Genomic DNA, 20,015 nt, shown 5'->3' with positions numbered 1-20,015 from the left:
GGATTAGGGGCCCATTGTGCTAGACTCTGTACAAACATATCAGAATGAAAAATATCTAACAGCCATGGTTCACATGTAAAACAAATTTGCACTCTTAACATTCCATTTTAGGTTTTTTATTGAAAACAAAAACAACAAACAACAAACAACTTATTTTATCCTTTGACTGCACCTCGTGAAAATTTGATATCAGAGATCATTTCCTTTCTGTGGTGGAAAGAGACCATATCTTCAACAGTATCAGCATTCACTACCAGAAAACTCCCATCATTCAACCCTACAGCCAAGGCTTTCCCATCAGGAGAAAAGGCACAGCATCTTCCACCTGGAAAAGAAATTCAAAAGAAACACCTTACTGTTTATAAATTTGGACTGAGGAAACCAGCAATAATCTACAGCTAGAAGGTCTCCCCACAGAAAAAGTCTATAAATTAATCATTTTTTAGGATATGTTTACACGCAATCAGAGGTGTGATTGCAGATCATGTTGGCATACTGACACTACCTTTAATCTAGCTAGTACAGCTAAACAGAGCGGTGAAGACATGGTGGCACAGACCACGGCACAGGCTGTATATTCATACACACTCACGTTAATAGCCTATGCTGGAATCCATGCTGCCACATCTTCACTACTATTTGTAGTTGTGCTAGGTAGATTAAAGTTACCATGGGTATGTCTAGGTGAACTGCAATCACACCTCTGTCGAGGGCTGTCCCTAGACATTGTGGTGCGGGGTGTGGGCTGGCCCCAGGTCTCCGTGGGGACGGGGGGGGGTCCCCCAAGGTCTAGGGGGGGCAGGGCAAGAGCAGGCTTGGGGAGCAGGGGTGGAACCGCCCCCCAACACAAGCTGGTGGAGCGGAGTGGGTTGGGGCCGGCTCACTCCACTTCCGGCCACCCGGTGATTGCAGGGCGGACCTGACCCCACACTCAAGGGGCGGCGGGAAGTAGAGTGACCCAGCCCCAGCCAGCTTTGCTCTGCTTTCCTGGCTCCCAGGCTTGGGACTTGGGGGGCAGGGGGAAACCACCCCCAGGCACTCACCGGCGGCATGGCTGGGAGCCGGCAGAGCAGAGCTGGCTGGGGCCGGGTCGCTTCACTTCCTGCCGCCCCATGAGTGCAGGGCATGCCCGACCCCTCCTACAGTCCCTCAGGACGTAGTTCAGGGGAAGGAATGAAGTGGGGGCGGGGCTGAGGTGGAGCAGGGGTGGGAAGAGGTGGAGCGGGAGCAGAGCAGGGACGGGGGCAGCTTTTCTGGCCAGCTCAGGGGGATCATACCCTCCTAACCTTAGTGAGACAGCCTAACTTCATAACTGTTATTTGTTAAAACAAAAATATCATATGAAAGTAGAACTACAAACTGCTTTCCTGGATTTCCATGGGAATTCACTCTGTATTTTAAATCTTCAAACTGACAAAGGATAAAGCGGCCACAGAAATATCAGTCTTGGAAGGGGGTTACATTATCTAAAAGCATGAATAACACAGTCTAGTTATGCTATAAATACAGCCAAAACAAGAAGAACTAGGATTAACATAAAAATGGAAATCCAGAATGAAAATCCAAGGAGCCATTCTGACTCACCTGACCATGCAAATCTTTCAGAGACACTGTGCCCCACATATGAAAACTCCTTTGGTTTATGACCTTGTGATGGTTCCACTTTGGTGGGGCAAAACCATATGCCTAGAACCTCCCACTATCAACTTTTCTCCCGGTATTAATTCTGACCACAATGTCCTATACAGCAGATCTGATTCACCCTCAGTTTGCCTCACTAAAGCATACTGATAGTGACTCTACTTTCTCTCAGCCAATTAGAGTTCCTGCACTTCTGGTCTGTCACTAAAAATCAAGCCTTTAGTTTTAAATAAAATAAAATAAAAATTCCTGAAGGAATCTACAAATGAAATAGAAGTTGGAATTTTCAGGAGGCACCCCTTCAACAGTTACTCACTGCTCTATGTAGTCCATAATTGACCAGCTGCCCAGAAGTTGAAGTGGGGGAATAAAATATAAAGTTCACATTGCCACTGGATCCTGATCCTGACTACTTTTTATCACATGGAAAATCATCTTGTCTGTAACTTGGTAAGAAAACTTTTTAAAGCAGAACAATAAACACACAATTTGTGGGCTTTAAAATGTCCTTAGGGAGGGAGAATGATTTTATGGTTAAAACATAGGACTTGTAGAGTCAGGGGAAATGGGTTCTTTTCCCTTGTTTGCCACATACCTGCTTTATGTCAGGGACATCACCCCTTCTGTGTCCCAGATTCTCTCCTATCCTCCTATTCCCTATCAACCTAGTAGGGATATTAAAGACTTAATTCATTTATCTCTGCAGAGTGCATTGAGAGACATGGATGGAAGGCACTATAGAAATGCAGTGCAGTATTATTACTCTTGCAGTATTTACAGTCAAAGGAAAAAATTACCTTTTTTGAGTTTCCTCACTGCTAACATGCGGTGTTGTGAGGAAAGTTCCCAGAGTCTCAGTGTTTTATCATCACTCACCGTTGCACAGATAGGCAAGAGAGGGTGAGCTGCCAAACCCCACACTTCTCCTTCCATATGCCCCTAAGGAAAGTCATAGAAGTTAAGGATGGATAACACCTTTTAATGTCTGTAGGCCACCCCCTGCTAGTGCATTTTCTACTGCTGTCTAATCTTTTAAATGTCTCAGATAACAGGGCTTCCACCACCTCCTTCAGAAGATGTTTCTCATTCTAAGGAAGGATATGTCTACACTTCAAGATGGAGATATAAATTCCCAGCACAAGGAGACACACATACACACTGATGAAGCTAGTGGGCTAAAAATGCAGCCATGGCAACTTGAGGGACAAGCTGCCCCAAATACATTCTCAGTGTCTCTGATGGGCATGCATTCTGGGTGGCTAGGCCCTCTCGCTGCTCAAGCTGCTGTGACTACACTATTTTTAGTGCACTAGCTCAATCAGAATAGTACAAATATGTGTCCTCAAGCAGGGAATCATCCCCCACTCCCCAGCTCCAACCCAATCATAGAATCATAGAATATCAGGGTTGGAAGGGACCTCAGAAGATCATCTAGTCCAACCCCCTGCTCCAAGCAGGATCAATCCCAAACTAAATCATCCCAGCCAGGGCTTTGCCAAGCCTGACCTTAAAAACCTCTAAGGAAGGAGATTCCACCACCTCCCTAGGTAACCCATTCCAGTGCTTCACCACCCTCCTAGTGAAAAAGTTTTTCCTAATATCCAATCTAAACCTCCCCCACTGAAACTTGAGACCATTACTCCTTGTTCTGTCATCTGCTATGACTGAGAACAGTCTAGATCTATCCTCTTTGGAACCCCCTTTCAGGTAGTTGAAAGCAGCTATCAAATCCCTCCTCATTCTTCTCTTCCGTAGACTAAACAATCCCAGTTCCCTCAGACTCTCCTCATAACTCATGTGTTCCAGATCCCCAATCATTTTTGTTGCCCTTCGCTGGACTCTCTCCATTTTTCCACATCCTTCTTGTAGTGTGGGGCCCAAAACTCGACACCGTAGTCCAGATGAGGCCTCACCAATGTCGAATAGAGGGGAACGATGACGTCCCTCGATCTGCTGGCAATGCCCCTACTTATACAGCCCAAAATGCCATTGGTCTTCTTGGCAACAAGGGCAGACTGTTGACTCATATCCAGCTTCTCGTCCACTGTAACCCCTAGGTCCTTTTCTGCAGAACTGCTGCCGAGCCATTCAATCCCTAGTCTGTAGCGGTGCATGGGATTCTTCTGTCCTAAGTGCAGGACTCTGCACTTATCCTTTTTGAACCTCATCAGATTTCTTTTGGCCCAATCCTCTAATTTGTCTAGGGCCCTCTGTATCCTATCCCTACCCTCCAGCGTATCTACCTCTCCTCCTAGTTAGTGTCACCTGCAAACTTGCTGACAGTGCAATCCACGCCATCCTCCAGATCATTAATGAAGATATTGAACAAAACCAACCCCCTGGACCGACCCTTGGCACACTTCACTTGATACCAGCTGCCAACTAGACATGGAGCCATTGATCACTACCCACTGAGCCCGACGATCTAGTCAGCTTTCTATCCACCTTATCGACCATTCATCCAGCCCATACTTCTTTAACTTGCTGGCAAGAAAACTGTGGGAGACTCTATCAAAATCTCTGCTAAAGTCAAGGAATAACACAACCACTGCTTTCCTCTCATCCACAGAGCCAGTTATCTCGTCATAAAAGGCAATTAGATTAGTCAGGCATGACTTGCCCTTGGTGAATCCATGCTGACTGTTCCTGATCACTTTCCTCTCCTCTAAGTGCTTCAGAATTGATTCCTTGAGGACTTGCTCCATGACTTGTCCAGGGACTGAGGTGAGGCTGACTGGCCTATAGTTTCCCGGATCCTCCTTCTTCCCTTTTTTAAAGATGGGCACTACATTAACCTTTTTCCAGTCATCTGGGACTTCCCCCGATTGCCATGAGTTTTCAAAGATAATGGCCAATGGCTCTGCAAACACATCCGCCAACTCCTTTAGCACTCTCGGATGCAGCGCATCCGGCCCCATGGACTTGTGCACATCCAGCTTTTCTAAATAGTCCCGAACCACTTCTTTTTCCACAGAGGGCTGGTCATCTCCTCCCCATACTGTGCTGCCCAGTGCAGTAGTCTGGGAGCTGACCTTGTTCGTGAAGACAGAGGCAAAAAAGGTACCGAGTACATTAGCTTTTCCCACATCCTCTGTCACTAGGTTGCCTCCCTCATTCAGTAAGGGGTTCACACTTTCCTTGACTTTCTTCTTGTTGCTAACATACCTGAAGAAACCCTTCTTGTTACTCTTAACATCTCTTGCTATCTGCAATTCTAAGTGTGATTTGGCCTTACTGGTTTCACTCCTGCATTCCTGAGCAATATTTTTATACTCCTCCCTGGTCATTTATCCAATCTTCCACTTCCTGTAAGCTTCTTTTTTGTGTTTAAGATCAGCAAGGATTTCACTGTTAAGCCAAGCTGGTCACCTGCCATATTTACTATTCTTTCTACACATCGGGATGGTTTGTCCCTGTAACCTCAATAAGGATTCTCTAAAATACAGCCAGCTCTCCTGGACTCCTTTCCCCCTCATGTTATTTTCCCAGGGGATCCTGCCCATCAGGTCCCTGAGAGAGTCAAAGTCTGTTTTTCTGAAGTCCAGAGTCCGTATTCTGCTGCTCTCCTTTCTTCCTTGTCTCAGGATCCTGTACTTGACCATCTCATGGTCACTGCCTCCCTGGTTCCCCTTTTGCTTCCCCTACTAATTCTTCCCAGTTTGTGAGTAGCAGGTCGAGAAGAGCTCTGCCCCTAGTTGGTTCCTCCAGCACTTGCACTAGGAAATTGTCCCCTACACCTTCCAAAAACTTCCTGGATTGTCTGTGCACTGCTGTATTGCTCTGCCAGCAGATATCAGGGTGTTTGAAGTCTCCCATGAGAACCAGGGCCTGCGATCTAGTAACTTCCGTTAGTGCCGGAAGAAAGCCTCATCCACCTCATCCCCCTGGTCCGGTGGTCTATAGCAGACTCCCACTATGACATCACCCTTGTTGCTCACACTTCTAAACTTAATCCAGAGACTCTCCGGTTTTTCTGCAGTTTCATACCAGAGCTCTGAGCAGTCATACTGCTCTCTTACATACAATGCAACTCCCCCACCTTTTCTGCCCTGCCTGTCCTTTCTGAACAGTTTATATCCGTCTGACAATACTCCAGTCATGTGAGTTACCCCACCAAGTCTCTGTTATTCCAATCACATCTTAATTCCTTGACTGTGCCAGGACTTCCAGTTCTCCCTGCTTGTGTAGACATTCCCTAAGAGAACTTACTGTCAGGTCCCGCCCCGATAATCAGCCTAAATGTACATTTGGGGGGTGGGATAGCTCAGTAGTTTGAGCATTGGCCTGCTAAACCCAGGGTTGTGAGTTCAATCCTTGAGGGGGCTGTTGATCTGGGGCAAAAAATGGGGATTGGTCCTGCTTTGAGCAGGGGGTTGGAGTAGATGATCTCCTGAGGTCCCTTCCAACCTTGATATTCTGTGATTCTGTGATTTCTTTCATTTAATCTCATCACTACTAGGTGTAAACCTTGTACAATCCTAAACAAATTCTCTCTCTTCCACCCTTCGATACTTGTACAGGAGACAGTTATATCCATTTTAGGGTGCTATCCTGAGATCCTAACACAGGCAACTTTCTCAATGAAGTTTATGGAAGTTAAGCCTTTTGCAGGATTCTGATCTGGTATTAGTCATTGTTTCGTTCTTTTAATTTTTTCTCATAAGTCAATCTTTATATCCCTTTAATAATTTTTGTTGCTCTTCTCTGGATTTCCTCCAGTTTGGATACAGTTATCCAGTACTAGATGCTGCTCAAGTTACAGGCCTGAATGACAGGCAGGATGGTGGTGATGTCCACAGTGATCAAGGAAGGAGATGGGGGAGAGGATTTGGAGGTGAACAGATTAAGAGCTCTGTTTGACCTATGTCAAATATCAGAAAGAGAAGCCAAAATTTTAATTTGGCTAAAAGGAGACAGGTCTATAGTAAAGAGCACTCCATGCTACCTCCCTCTTTCTCGTACCTTTTCAGTGATTTTTCTCACATGCATAAACAGAGGAATCTTGAGTATGAGTTGACAGATTATTTTACCTCTATATTTGGAGCTGGTGTGACCACTGCTGGTATACTGTGCCCGCAATTCAACAAGGATGTTGATAAATTGGAGAGTTCAGAGAAGAGCCACAAGAATGATTAAAGGATAAGACAACATGCCTTAATGTGATAGACCCAAAGAGCTCAATCTATTTGGCTTAACAAAGAGAAGATTAAGGGGTAATTTGATTATAGTTTGTAAGTATTGTGATACAGGAGGGCCAGGAATTTTCTGTAGTATCTGGCTGGTGAATCTTGCCCATATGCTCAGGGTTTAGCTGATCGTCATATTTGGGATCAGGAAGGAATTTTCCTCCAGGGCAGATTGGAAGAGGCCCTGGAGGTTTTTCGCCTTCCTCTGTAGCATGGGGCACAGGTCACTTGCTGGAGGATTCTCTGCTCCTTGAAGTCTTTAAACCACGATTTGAGGACTTCAATAGCTCAGACATAGGTGAGAGGTTTTTTGCAGGAGTGGGTGGGTGAGATTCTGTGGCCTGCGTTGTGCAGGAGGTCAGACTAGATGATCATAATGGTCCCTTCTGACCTTAGTATCTAAGAATCTATGAATCTACTGGATCCTCCCCCTTCGAGTTACTGTATGGACGCCACCCACATGGCATATTAGACATCGTGAAGGAGGAATGGGAGGAACAACCCAACCCAGGGAAGAACGTCATTGTACACATAGCCCAGATGAGAGAACGAATAGCCCAAGTGACCCCCACAGTACGAGAGCATTTGGAAAAAGCACAAGTACTACAATCGTCAGGCAAAAACACAGACATTTCAACCAGGAGAACGGGTGCTGGTGCTGGTACCAACAACAGAAATAAGCTCCTGGCCAGTTGGCATGGACCCTATGAGATCGTGGAAGCCGTTGGGGAGGTGAATTATAAGGTGAAGCAGGCAGACTGCCGAAGGCCAGAGCAGATATACCACGTCAACTTACTGAAACCCTGGCTTGATCAGGAGACGTGCCTGGCCGTCCTGCCGGTTCCATCCCAGGCAGATGGCCCACAAGGGCAGGTAAAGATATCCCCCGAATTAGCCCCAGAACAATGAACAGAGGTAGTCGACATGATCCAGTGGAACCAAGACGTGTTCTCCACACAACCAGGCCGTACAACACTGATCCAACACCATATCATCACCTGTCCCAGAGCAAGGGTGACGATAAAACCATATCGCATACCAGAGGCAAAAAGAGAAGAAATTAGGGCAGAAGTAAAGAAGATGCTGGAATTTGGGGTGATTGAGGAATCACACAGCCAGTGGTCCAGCCCTATTGTCTTGGTCCCCAAGCCTGATGGCAGCCTGAGGTTTTGTAATGACTTCCGGAAGTTAAATGAGGTATTCCAATTCGATGACTACCCAATATCATGTATTGATGAGCTGGTGGATCAGTTAGGCAAGGCCCGATAGTTGACCACCTTGGATTTGACAAAAGGCTACTGGCAAATCCCCCTGGCTGAGGACGCCAAGGAAAAAACCGCTTTCTCTACACCCGATGGCCTTTTCCAATACCCCGTCCTCCTTTTTGGGCTCCATGGGGCCCCTGTGACTTTCCAATGATTGATGGATAGATTACTTCGACCCCATGGCAAGTATGCAGCCGCCTATTTAGATGATGTGGTAATCCATAGCCCTGACTGGGAGACGCACCTGGGGAAAGTGGAAGCAGTACTGGATGCTCTTAGACAGACTGGCCTCACCGCTAACCCATCCAAATGTGCAATAGGGTTAGCCAAGGCCAGATATCGCGGGTATGTAGTCGGAAGGGGCCTGGTGAAGCCCCAATGGAACAAAGTGAAGACAATAGAGGAATGGCCCCGCCCGATGCACAAGAAGCAAGTCAGAGCATTCTTAGGGATAGTGGGGTACTATCGCCAGTTCATCTCTCACTTCGCCACAAGGGCAGCACCTCTGACGGACCTGATAAGAGCTCGGGGCCCAGAGATAGTTAAGTGGACCAAAGCGGCAGAAGAAGCTTTCACAGACCTAAGGACGGCCCTCTGCAGCCATCCAGTGCTCATAGCCCCAGATTTCAAAAAGGAGTTCATCCTACAAACAGACGCCTTGGAGGTAGGACAGATGGTGGGGGATGAGAAGCACCCAATCCTTTAACTTAGCCGAAAGCTCCTGCCCAGAGAGCAATGGTACGCCATAGTAGAAAAAGAATGCTTAGCGGTTAAATGGGCCATGGAGATTCTATGGTACTACCTACTTGGGCGGCAGTTCACCCTTGTGACAGACCACACCCCACTCCACTGGATGCACACAAACAAGGAGAGGAATGCATGAGTGACTAGATGGTTTCTATCCCTACAGCATTTCCACTTCCGGATACAGCATAGAGCCAGAAGCCGACATGGCAACACGGACAGCCTGTCACGACAACACTGTTTCTCGTCCCAAGTAGCCCAACCCCATGGTGTTGAGCGGGGTGGGGGTGGGGAGGGATATGTGATACAGGAGGGCCAGGGAGCAGTGGTAGAGGGGAAATATATAAACCCTAGGTTAATTAAGGTGTGGTTCCCTGTAGACTAGGGAGGGTTGCTAAAGGTTAATTGGAGCACCTGTAGTCAATTAAGCCCTGTCAGGAACCTAATAAAACCCCCTGCTTCAGGCAGTCAGGGGAGGAGGAGGAAGGAGAAAGGACTGGAGCTTGGAGGTGTGTTGTAAGATTTGAAAAACCAGAGAACCGAAGTAAGGGAGACCCTGCCTCAACAGGGGAGGGAGACTTCCTCCCCCAACATCTAAGGACTGAAGGTTCTCCACCCAAGGCAGAAGAGGGTAAGAACCCGCAGGGATTGAGAGGGGCTGGGGCTCAGAGTGAGGAGCAAATCCAGATCCTCCCCCGCTTCCCTTCTCTACCACCTTCCCAGGCTACTATTGGGGACCTCAGCATCCCAAGAGCAGGGGCAAGGGTGGCATCTTAGCCCCCTACCAAGAAAAGCGCAGGACCCACCATACTAACATCAGCCAACTTGCCACAGTATATATATGTAGATCAAATCTTTAATATTCTCTCCTCAGTCTAATAGAGAAAGGTATAACATGATCCAGTGGCTGGAAGTTGAAGCTAGACAAATTCAGATTGGAAATAAGGTGTACATTTTTAACAGTGACCATTACCATTAACCATTTGGAATTACTTACCAATGGTCATGGTGGATTATCCATCACTGACCCTTTTTAAATCAAGATTGGATGTATTTCTAAAAGAATTATTTTGGGGAAGTCCCATGGCCTGTGTTATGCAGGAGGTCAAACTAGATGATCACAGTGGTCCCTTATAATCTATGAGTCTACTGAAGGACAAGGTCAGCTCATTTCTTATTACTGTGAATTATTCCAGTTTAGCTATTTGCATTTTGTAGACATGAAAAAACTCCACTAAAACAACAAAAGTTTACTGGTTCATCAGGCCATCATGATCACATCTTACATATTTTCTATTTGTACTTCAGTTGATATAACAGTAATTTTGTATGGATGACAAATTATAAAAATTATTTCCATATCACTTTATTATGCTAGATGCAGGCACCACATATATATTTTTTTATCAGCAGAACTCACCACAGAAATCAGGTTATTTTCATACAGTTTCAGTATCACACCGCATTAGCATTTGTCAGAGCAGAAATATATGAGAAAATTATAATTTCAAATGTTCTGGTTAAAACTCAAGTACAAAATACATCTGCTCATACCCCATATTGTTATGGCTATCACACAAGTAGCAGAAACTGCAAGATTGCTTTACATGCCTGGAACTAATTCCATACAACAGTAATATAGATAAGAAATAATGTTTTGTAAAAACACTAGAAATTTTAGATATATCTATGATTTAATAAAATAGAATGTAAATAAAACAAAAGAAACATTTTTGACTACTTTAACTGAAGTTTTATTTTTAAAAAGTGGCTCAAACTCCCAAAAAGTGGATCAAATTACAATAAACTCCATACTAGACTTTAAAAAAAAACCACCCAAAACATACAAAAGGAGATCTTAAACAATTTTCACTATAAAAGGAGTGCTATCCTGCAAAGTTGGTACAGTTATTAAAACAAAACAACATCAGAGATCTCAAGGGGCACATATACCAGAAATTTGTTAAATATTTTGCTAAATCCATAGATGTTATAAATCACACAAATAGCTGTCTCTCCACTTCTCAGGAAAGATGTAATAGCAGATTACTGTAGTGAGCTGTCAGTTTACTAAAACTTAACATTTATTACAAAATAAAATATAGAATATTTACTAGTATGCTATATGATTTTAGCATAAATAAACTGAACCACAACTGTCAAAATAAAATGAACAAATTACATTTTGTGTTGCAAAAGCCCTCCTTTCTAGTTTTTATTGTTTATATATATATATATATATATATATATATATATATATATATATATTTCCATAGGTCCTAATCCAGCTCCCACTAAAGTAAATGAAAAGACTCAATAGTACTCAATGTTAATGGGCTCTTACTTGTTTTTTCCCCCTCAAAAATTAGAAATTCACAACAGGTCTCCAACTCATCAGTATGAATCAGCAAGGTCCTACTGTACACTAGTTTCTGAATGAACAGTGACAGGGAGGGATGGCGAATAACTGAACAAGAGTATTAAAGAAAACAAAAAGAGAGCAATTGGGGAAATCTTAGGAATTCTTGCATTCTTATAAACTTTTTGATGAAGAATATTAGTATTGTACCTGAACAAGCAGAGTCATGGGGCCACTTTTATCAATTTCAAGTATCTCTCCATTTCTGGTCCCCACTAGTATATGCCCATGTCCTAAGGTGATGGCACGAATGGAGGGATTATCTTCCAAAAGTAAACCTGAAAGATTAAAAAATGTGATTTAAACTTCTTATTTGCAAAATCAAAGAAAGGTCTCGGTTAGTATTGTACCTTACATTATCTACGAGCAGAATCTATTTAGGATAGTCACAACATAATATGTAAGATATACTTGTTTGGCAAGCAGTTCACTGACCTGTGGATTTATGTAATAGTTGGGAATGGGGGTGGGGTTGAGAAAGATACTGTGTCTGAAATACCATAATTCACAGGGTTCTTTAAATTTACAGAGAATCTGCTTCTACTCAGAAATCTGGCCATGTAGAGGGGGCACTTGAAAAGCTAGTTATTTAACATGGAGAATGCATTTTGAAATGGTTGGAAAAACAAGTTGGTGACACTTTTTTTTTAAAGGCTGTTACTTATCCAAAACTAATGCCAAATGTCAGGAGAATGAGGGAAGAATTTAATTGGCCAACTGGTTGTTTTGGTAAGATTTTGACACTTTTTCATGCCATTTTACCAACCCTCATGCATATATCCTTTATCAATATATTCTGAAAAATAATACCTTTAGAGCTAGAGGATAATGCTGCTCTTTTAATAGCATATGTCTTCAGGCACCTCTCAAACATATCATCCCAGAGTGCCACAACTCCATCTTTTCCACCTGTTACAAAACCCTGCACAAACACAGTTTGAAGAATGTATTTAAATACCAATGTTCTACATTAAAATGTTAATTCATAAAATATGTCCATATTGATCAAGTTACAGTACAACTTCTTCTTTGTCTGTTTTGCGTAGGAGTCTCACCCAAAATCTGTAGTCAAATTACAGATGTCCTGCACATAGGTATTAAAGGAGCAGAGAGCACCTTCCTTAGAGCCCAGTCCTACAAACATTTACAATTATAATTCCTAGGATCAAACTGTTTACTCAGATAAGCATATGCAACTCCCACAGACTTCAAGTTGTCGGTTAATATCTGGGGGCACAATTTAGCCCCCAGCCTTAACTATACTTTAAAAAAATATGTTTATGTGGTAGAAATTAAAATATAATTTGCCACATTTTCATGTAAGGATTTACTAATGACACTACAAAAAATAATAAATAGTTTTGCCAGTTATTCAAAGTATCTTGAAAACAATATCATCCTTGCATGTTGGAAGTTTTTCTTGTCTCTGTGATATTCTAATGAAAAAGGCATTAGTGCGACCATGGAGGCTCCCAATGCATGAACAGCTTCATCATAAAAACAGGTTTTGTGGCGGTGATGGAGTATTAAAAATATTCTTTGTTACGCTGCATGCCTCCAAAGACATGGAAATGAAAGAAATGTGTACATAGTGAATGTGGATTCTGTATATTTCAGAGTTCCAGTATTTTGGCTCAGCTTAGAACGTTACTGATCATAGATCAATACATTAAATATTGGCAAAGAAGTATATCACCACAAAACATTGCAGCTCATTATTGTCAATTACATTTTGTGGTTTAGCCACATTCCATTTTATCTATGGAAATCTGTTTTGCTGATACAGAAGCCATGTTTTTTAAAGCACATCCATTGTTTTCACTAACAAAACGCAATGTACTGATGTACTTCTGTACAAAACCACAGGTGTCTTTTTTAGAATATACCCTTCCTGTCTATGCACTTTGAAAATCCTCAATTGTTATGAAAATAATGAACAGAAAACAGACTACATGAGAAGATGAATACCTTATCCAATGCATGCATAGCAAATACTGGTCCATCATGGGCTTTCACTGTCTTAAGCAACAGAATATCTTTCCAGATGTAAATGTCTCCAGTAGCAGCTCCAGAGAAAACCAGATCTTCTATTCGCCCATAAGAAATATTCATCATAGTTTCCAGTTTCCCAATATTTCCAAAGGTCCCTCGTTTGGATGTAAAACCTCCTCCTGTAATGTGAACAACATTAAATCTCACTACATTTTCCATTTGTATCCTCAGTGCTCTGAAGGACAAAAATTCTGTCCCCAAAACTTGCTGTGAATGTGAAATACTAAGCAGGCAATAATAATGTTGGGCTTTCAATGCACAGCAAGACAGTAGAATGTGGGAAATTCATGTAGTGCTACTATACCCCCGCAACTGTGTGCAGAGTTTTCTTCTATCTTGGGCAGAGATCAGACAGAGAAAGTAAGGGCCTGGTTGGTGAATTAATTGCTCCACAAATCCACCTGCCAAATCTCCTTTTCCTCTGTGGAGGTGGGCACGATAATGCAGAAGCTATGTATAGTATGAAGGTTGTAGAAGTGGGCATGGAGCAGTTCTGCAGACTGAGTGGAAGGATTCTGTCCTCACTTGACTGCCAGAGAACCATAGTGTGCCAAAACCATTTCCTTGGTACAGAGGTCACAGCTTGGGCCTAAGAGCACAAAGAATGAATGATCCTAGACAAAAATATAAATACAATATGTACTAGGATAATAAGGAAATAATATAGAATTTGATTAATTTGCTTCAGTTTACACATATAGGCCCAGATTCAGATACTTTTACAATGAGGAGTAGCTTATTCTACAATAAATCTCATTTATTCCAATGAGTCTATCCATGGAGAAAGGTGCTATTTAATGTGAATACATATACCAGACTTTGTCCAGTAATACTGCATGTGCTTTTATTTAATTACAGTAATAACGAAATATAATAAAATCTTGTCTTCTTTAATCTGTTGGTACCTGAGCCATTTTGGCTTTATAAACCAGCATGGCCTCTTGTAAACTATGTCATTCTGAGTTAGCTTCAGTTCTAGTTTTAGCTATCCTTATGCTGCCTGTCTTTATTGATCTTAACAGAGCCAAGGCTTAATCCAAAATTACTTTACACAGTACTTCATGAGTATGAGAGTAATAGCCCTGGAGAGCAGGTTAGCCAAAATCCTTACTCAAAAATCAAGTCTACATGTTTGCTCTCTCTCCTAACTTTGATAGGACAGTCAAGAAGAATGGTCACTACCAGTCTGCAAGATTTGCTTAATAGTTTGAAGAGTATAAAAAATGTTCTTACTGAATGTAACCTGGTAAAAATCCTGTGTGTGTTTCATACATAGTCATGATACTGTGTTACTATGAATGACAATATCATGACATGGCGATAGAAATTTTTTGGCCCATAGGATAAATGTAAACCATGATAACTTATGCAAAATAATTGGTCTCCATTTTTTTCCAGACAGTAGGTGTTTTGAGAACACTCACAAACCCAGCTGTTCAGTCTGGCAACTTGAGTCAAGGCTGCTATGTCTTTCTGATTTTTCTAAAGAAATTTCTATCTGGAAACCACGAGGATTACAGAAGTGTTACAATGGTAGCTGGAATTCAAACACTACCATTTTTAGCAGTCCAGCTTGAGGTCATTAAGACTCATAACTACCAGCTGGCTTCCCTATAGGAAAGGTCACACCTCTTGTCTCTGCATCTGGCCAAGTGGTTCAGCCAAGTCACAGGAATGCATCTTTTCTGAGAGCCAAAGAAGCATGCTCAGTGGAGTCTCTTTAGCATTATTATTAGAGTTAATATGGCTATTAGTTGGAGATGTCTTCCAAAGAAAAGGGCAGGAACATGGTGTCATTTACAGATCCAGAAGTAGGTTCTGCAATTTTATTGTATTTTGATTACTAGAAACTTCAGATAGACTGAGACTCCTGATATACAAATGCATTAAAATATTAACCCAGTACAGTACCTGCTTGTTGCCAAAATTTGATATGTTTCATCCCAACTGTGACTAGTTTGTCTACATGATGTGGATTACACTTCACTACAAATATTTTTTCTTTTTGGCCCCTGCAATAAACAAACACATGATAAAAAAAAGACTGAACATATTTCAATAAATAATTTTATACATTTTTGAATGTTTTACAACTTTCTACAAAGCAACTTCAAACGAGTAACATTTTGGATAAAAAGGTTACTTACCCATATGGTACCTCATGTTCTTCGAGATGTGTAGTTTGAATATATATTCCACAGCTGGTGAGTGCACATTTAGTGAGAATGCATCAGAGAATTTTCTAGTCAGCAGTATCCACTGGGATGGTGCATGCAACCTTCCTCTCCTCATGCATTCCAGCAAACTTGAAGTCACCCCACCACACCTAGTTCCTTCACTACTGGGAGAGCCCATGACATCAGACTGATGGAGACATCCATAAGATGACTTTCAGTAACCTCTCTGTCATGAGTGGGAGAAGACTGAGGACTGGTCAGTTGGTGGGTAGATAGTTAAAACAGCTGCCAGATGAACCCACAGCAAGCTTTGCAAGAGCCCAGAGTGTTTCAGGTGCCACAGTTACTGTTGCAGGGTTGTCTATCCAATCAGCAGGCCTCATAATCAGGCCCTGCTGCTTTAGAGTCTCTTTCAGTTCAATGTGTTAGGGACCCCCTGAACAGGATTCAGCTTGGTCAGTTTTCTTAAGAACATAAGCATGGCCACACTGGGTCAGACCAATGGTCCATCTAGCCCAGTATCCTGTCTTCTGAGAGTGGTGAATGCCAGGTGCTTCAGAGGGAGTGAACAGAACAGGTAATCATCAAATGATCCATCTCCTGTGCCCATTCCTAGTATCTGGCTAACAGAGTGTGACGGTGCACTCCATATGATGTTATGAAAATGTGCTAATGAGTGTGAATATAATGTAACTGGAATATGCTTCATGCAAAAGGTCTCTTGTAAGGTATCATTACAAAGCTTATAACCTACTCAGTGTGTTCATCCTATTTGTATAAATGTATCATTCTTGTATCTGAAACTAGAAATATGAAATATAACTCTGAGGTCCTATTGTAATTATGCAAAGTCAGAGCCATTAATGGTGGCTTGGAATCTTGATGGCTCCCATTAACCAGGACAATTGGTTGTAGATGGCTCTGTTTATTTGTAAAACTTCCTGTACACCTGTGTGCTGGCAAGTGCGTGATGAAGTCTTACAGTGACATGTGATCATGTCACCTGAACTGGAATCCATCTTTAACCTGGTGCTTTTCCATTTAGAAGGTGGGGTTTGAACCCAGAGAGGGACAAAGGATTCCTGCCTTGTGCAAAAGGTATATAAGGGGGTGGAACAGAACAAAGGGGGCTGCAGTCATGAGAAATCCCCTAGCTACCACCTGAGCTGGAACAAGGACTGTACCAAGGGAAAGGATTGGGCCCAGACTACAAAGGCATCCAGTCTGTGAAAGAAGCTTATTGGAACATCTCTGAGGGTGAGATTTACCTGCATTTAGTTTTTTACTGTATTAGGCTTACACTTGTGTGTTTTATTTTATTTTGCTTGGTAATTCACTTTGTTCTGTCTGTTATTACTTGGAACTACTTAAATCCTACTTTTTATATTTAATAAAATCACTTTTTACTTATTAATTAACCCAGAGTAAGCATTAATACCTGGGGAGGAGGGGGGAAACATCTGTGCATATCTCTCTATTAGTGTTATAGAGGGCGAACAATTTATGAGTTTACGGATTCATTTCGGGTTTGGACCCCATTGGGAGCTGGATATCTGAGTTCTGGAGACAGGAGCACTTCTAAAGGTACTGAAATCCCAAGCTGGCAGGGAAAACAGGCTCAGAGGTATGATAATCTAATCTGACCTCCTCCATAATACAAGCCAAAGAATGTCACCCAATAATTTCTGTATCAAATCCACAACGTGTTTGAACTACATACAGCATGTCTTTCAGAAAGATAGCCAGTCTTGAATTAAGGTCTACGTGACTGAGAATCCTCCACATCCCTGAATAAGTTGTGCCAATGTTTAATTAACCTTGCTTTAAAAAGTTGGCACCTCAGTAATCTGAATTTGGCTAGCTTTAACTTCCCATCATTGGATCTCATTATGCATTTTTCTGCCAGAATGAGGGTTGGTAGAATGTAGCTGTAACAGGGTGACTTGCCTTTGGGCTGAGGGCCAAGCCAACCCTGATTACAGAATGAGCCCCACCTGCAAGGAATGAGACAGTTTCTGATAAAGAGCAGAAGGTGGCTGCAGTAAAGAAGGAAGATTAGGAGACTGTAGAGAGTGAGAAAGGCTCCTGCATCGAAGATCCTACATAGAAGACCCTGAGTCCAGAGGAATTGCTCCAGCTAGGAAGGGTTGAGCATAGCCTGCTAAGGCAAGAAGGACTCTGACCAGAGTGGGGGCGTTTGGGCTGTATCAGACTGGAGGAAAGACTTTGTTTTTAACTTTGAACTTTAAGTTACTAAATCAGATCCTAAGGAGAGCTGTAATGACTGGACTGGGAAAACCCTGCATGGAGTTTATTTGGGGATGCAAGAAGGGAGGTGAGGCACTGTATGAAGGGCTGCCCTAGGACCATGAGGAGGTGCTATGAGGCAGTCACTCCTCTACAGTATCCTACAATATGGGAAACAGACTATAGCAAAGTGGTAAATAAGTCAGAAAGTGTAGGTGGAACAATTGACTTTGAGTCTAGTTAAGGCTTAGAGCAAGGAAATAGGCAACAAAAGTCAATTCAATTAGGCAGAGATGTAAAGGATGTATAAAGAGACAGATAAGTAGGAATTTTAAAATATTTAAATAAATGTGGCAAGGCGGACTAGGAAATGTGAGATAAGATGATACAAAGTAAAAGAATAATTAGAAGGACAAAAACTAAAATTATATTTCAGAGGATAGTTTAACTAGCAGCAGATAAGTCTTCAAGCCAGTTCTCAGGCAATTACAGTTACAGTTGTTTGAGTTCTGGGATCTTCTATGTTCAGTTTTGGACCTGTGCAAAAAAAGTAATGCTAGATGGGCACTAATGCTAATTTCTAAATTCAATGTGTTGTCAATCATCAAGGGTAGAAACAGATACTTTATATTATTAGTATTTTAAAATGGGGATTCTCAGCTTTCTAGAATGACCATGTAATTTGTTCTAGATAGGTCCAAAATATCAGACCTTAAAAAAGTCATATAATTCTGATGACCCTCTTGATTTTAACAACCATTCTCTGGTGAACCATTAGAGACAGAAACAATTTCTGTATACCCCGGTGAGTAACTTGGCATCCCAACTTTCATATGGTATGGAACGCATTTCTCAAACCTTTTCAGGTGGGCTACCCCTTATTCAAAGTAAAAAAAATGTCATGAACCCTTTACATTTGCTATATAAGTAAGAGTAAAAGATGTATTAAAGAAATAATTTGTGTATTATGAGAAGCTGACAGAGAATACTTCCTTGAAGAGTGTAGGGAGAGAGAGAGGGAGCAAGATTTTCTCTTTCTTTAAAAGAGGCAAAGAGTCCTGTGGCATCTTATAGACTAACAGATGTATTGGAGCATAAGCTTTCGTTGGTGAATGCCCACTTCGTCAGACTCTCTTTCTTTAGTTTGTTATAAATTTTTAACATTCTTGTCTGAATCTTGCTACGAACAAAACTATTTTAATAAAAAGAAACAATTGCTATTCCATATTTTAAAATAAAAAAATCTATCAGAAATATGACCTGCAGACCAATTCTATTCATACTATCTGTTTCAAGCAAAAGTTTCTTAACCACTGCTGTTAGCAGCTAAGCTTCCTGTTAGTGACTCAAAGGGACAAATACTGCAGAAACTGCTGATTCAGCAGGGAGACAGGTGACCTGGCAGTACCAATAGGCCTGGAAAAATCTGTTTATATTAGAGGACCCACCTCCCCTTATTTGATATAAAGCAGTATATGTACATCGAGAGGGAATCTTCAATCCAGAATACTATCCATCATATAAGGAAAAATATACAATTTTTGACTTAAATGATTTTGACAATCCTGGGTCAAGGGATGAAAGAATGAAAAAAAAATGTTACATGAGCCCTATAAAGGGTTATTCTTTTTTATTAAGATTCCAATGCAGCAATCTTCCCAGAAAGGATAGGGAGTTCCCGGTAGAAACAGTTTACAGAATTTTCCAATTTTAAACTATATATCCTAATGTTTTTTACCTAGATATATTCTTCTGAAACATTACTCTGTTTTCAGAGAGATGTGATATTTTTTATTCCAAACAATATCTTAAAATTTTTAGTTAATATTATACAGAACAATGTAAAATGGTGATCGGAATAGGCAGTGATCATCGCAGTGCATGTTTGCACTTGGAAATATTCTTACCTTGTTGTGGCTATCTTTTCTCCTTTTTTCCAATCCCAAAATACAATGGTGTGATTATCATCTAACCCAATAGATGCCAAAAACTTCCCATCAGCTGTACAAAAACAATATACAATATCAAAGGTGATATTTCATTAACAGCTTGTACAACACAACAAATATACTGCAAATTGAATTTCAAAGCAGTCATAACAAAATGGAATGTTTTACGGTGGGCAACAAATACATAGTCAAGTACAAGTAGGGTTTGAAGGGTTTCTTCAGGTATGATGGCAACAAGAAGAAAGCCAAGGAAAGTGTGGGCCCCTTACTGAATGAGGGAGGCAACCTAGTGACAGAGGATGTGGAAAAAGCTAATGTACTCAATGCTTTTTTTG

At 41.7% G+C, this 20,015-nt stretch overlaps 1 protein-coding gene across 12 annotated transcripts in view; it reads right to left on the bottom strand.

The window, feature by feature from the left end:
* The window catches only part of EML6 (EMAP like 6), a 317,349-nt gene that overhangs the window by 111,905 nt on the left and 185,429 nt on the right, over window positions 1-20,015 (bottom strand). For all 12 annotated transcript variants that reach the window (XM_073339271.1, XM_073339273.1, XM_073339274.1 and 9 more), the window contains 7 exons: window positions 19,639-19,732; window positions 15,219-15,319; window positions 13,224-13,426; window positions 12,066-12,177; window positions 11,406-11,533; window positions 2,439-2,580; window positions 173-325 (listed from right to left, as the gene is read on the bottom strand). In XM_073339271.1, coding sequence (XP_073195372.1) covers window positions 173-325; window positions 2,439-2,580; window positions 11,406-11,533; window positions 12,066-12,177; window positions 13,224-13,426; window positions 15,219-15,319; window positions 19,639-19,732 — 933 coding nt within the window. The remainder of the gene's footprint in view (window positions 1-172; window positions 326-2,438; window positions 2,581-11,405; window positions 11,534-12,065; window positions 12,178-13,223; window positions 13,427-15,218; window positions 15,320-19,638; window positions 19,733-20,015) is intronic.

Source organism: Lepidochelys kempii, chromosome 3 (assembly GCF_965140265.1).
Source record: "Lepidochelys kempii isolate rLepKem1 chromosome 3, rLepKem1.hap2, whole genome shotgun sequence".
NCBI lineage: Eukaryota > Metazoa > Chordata > Testudines > Cheloniidae > Lepidochelys > Lepidochelys kempii.
The sequence above is the reverse complement of the archived record's forward strand: the minus strand, read 5'-3'. Positions and strand labels throughout refer to the sequence as shown.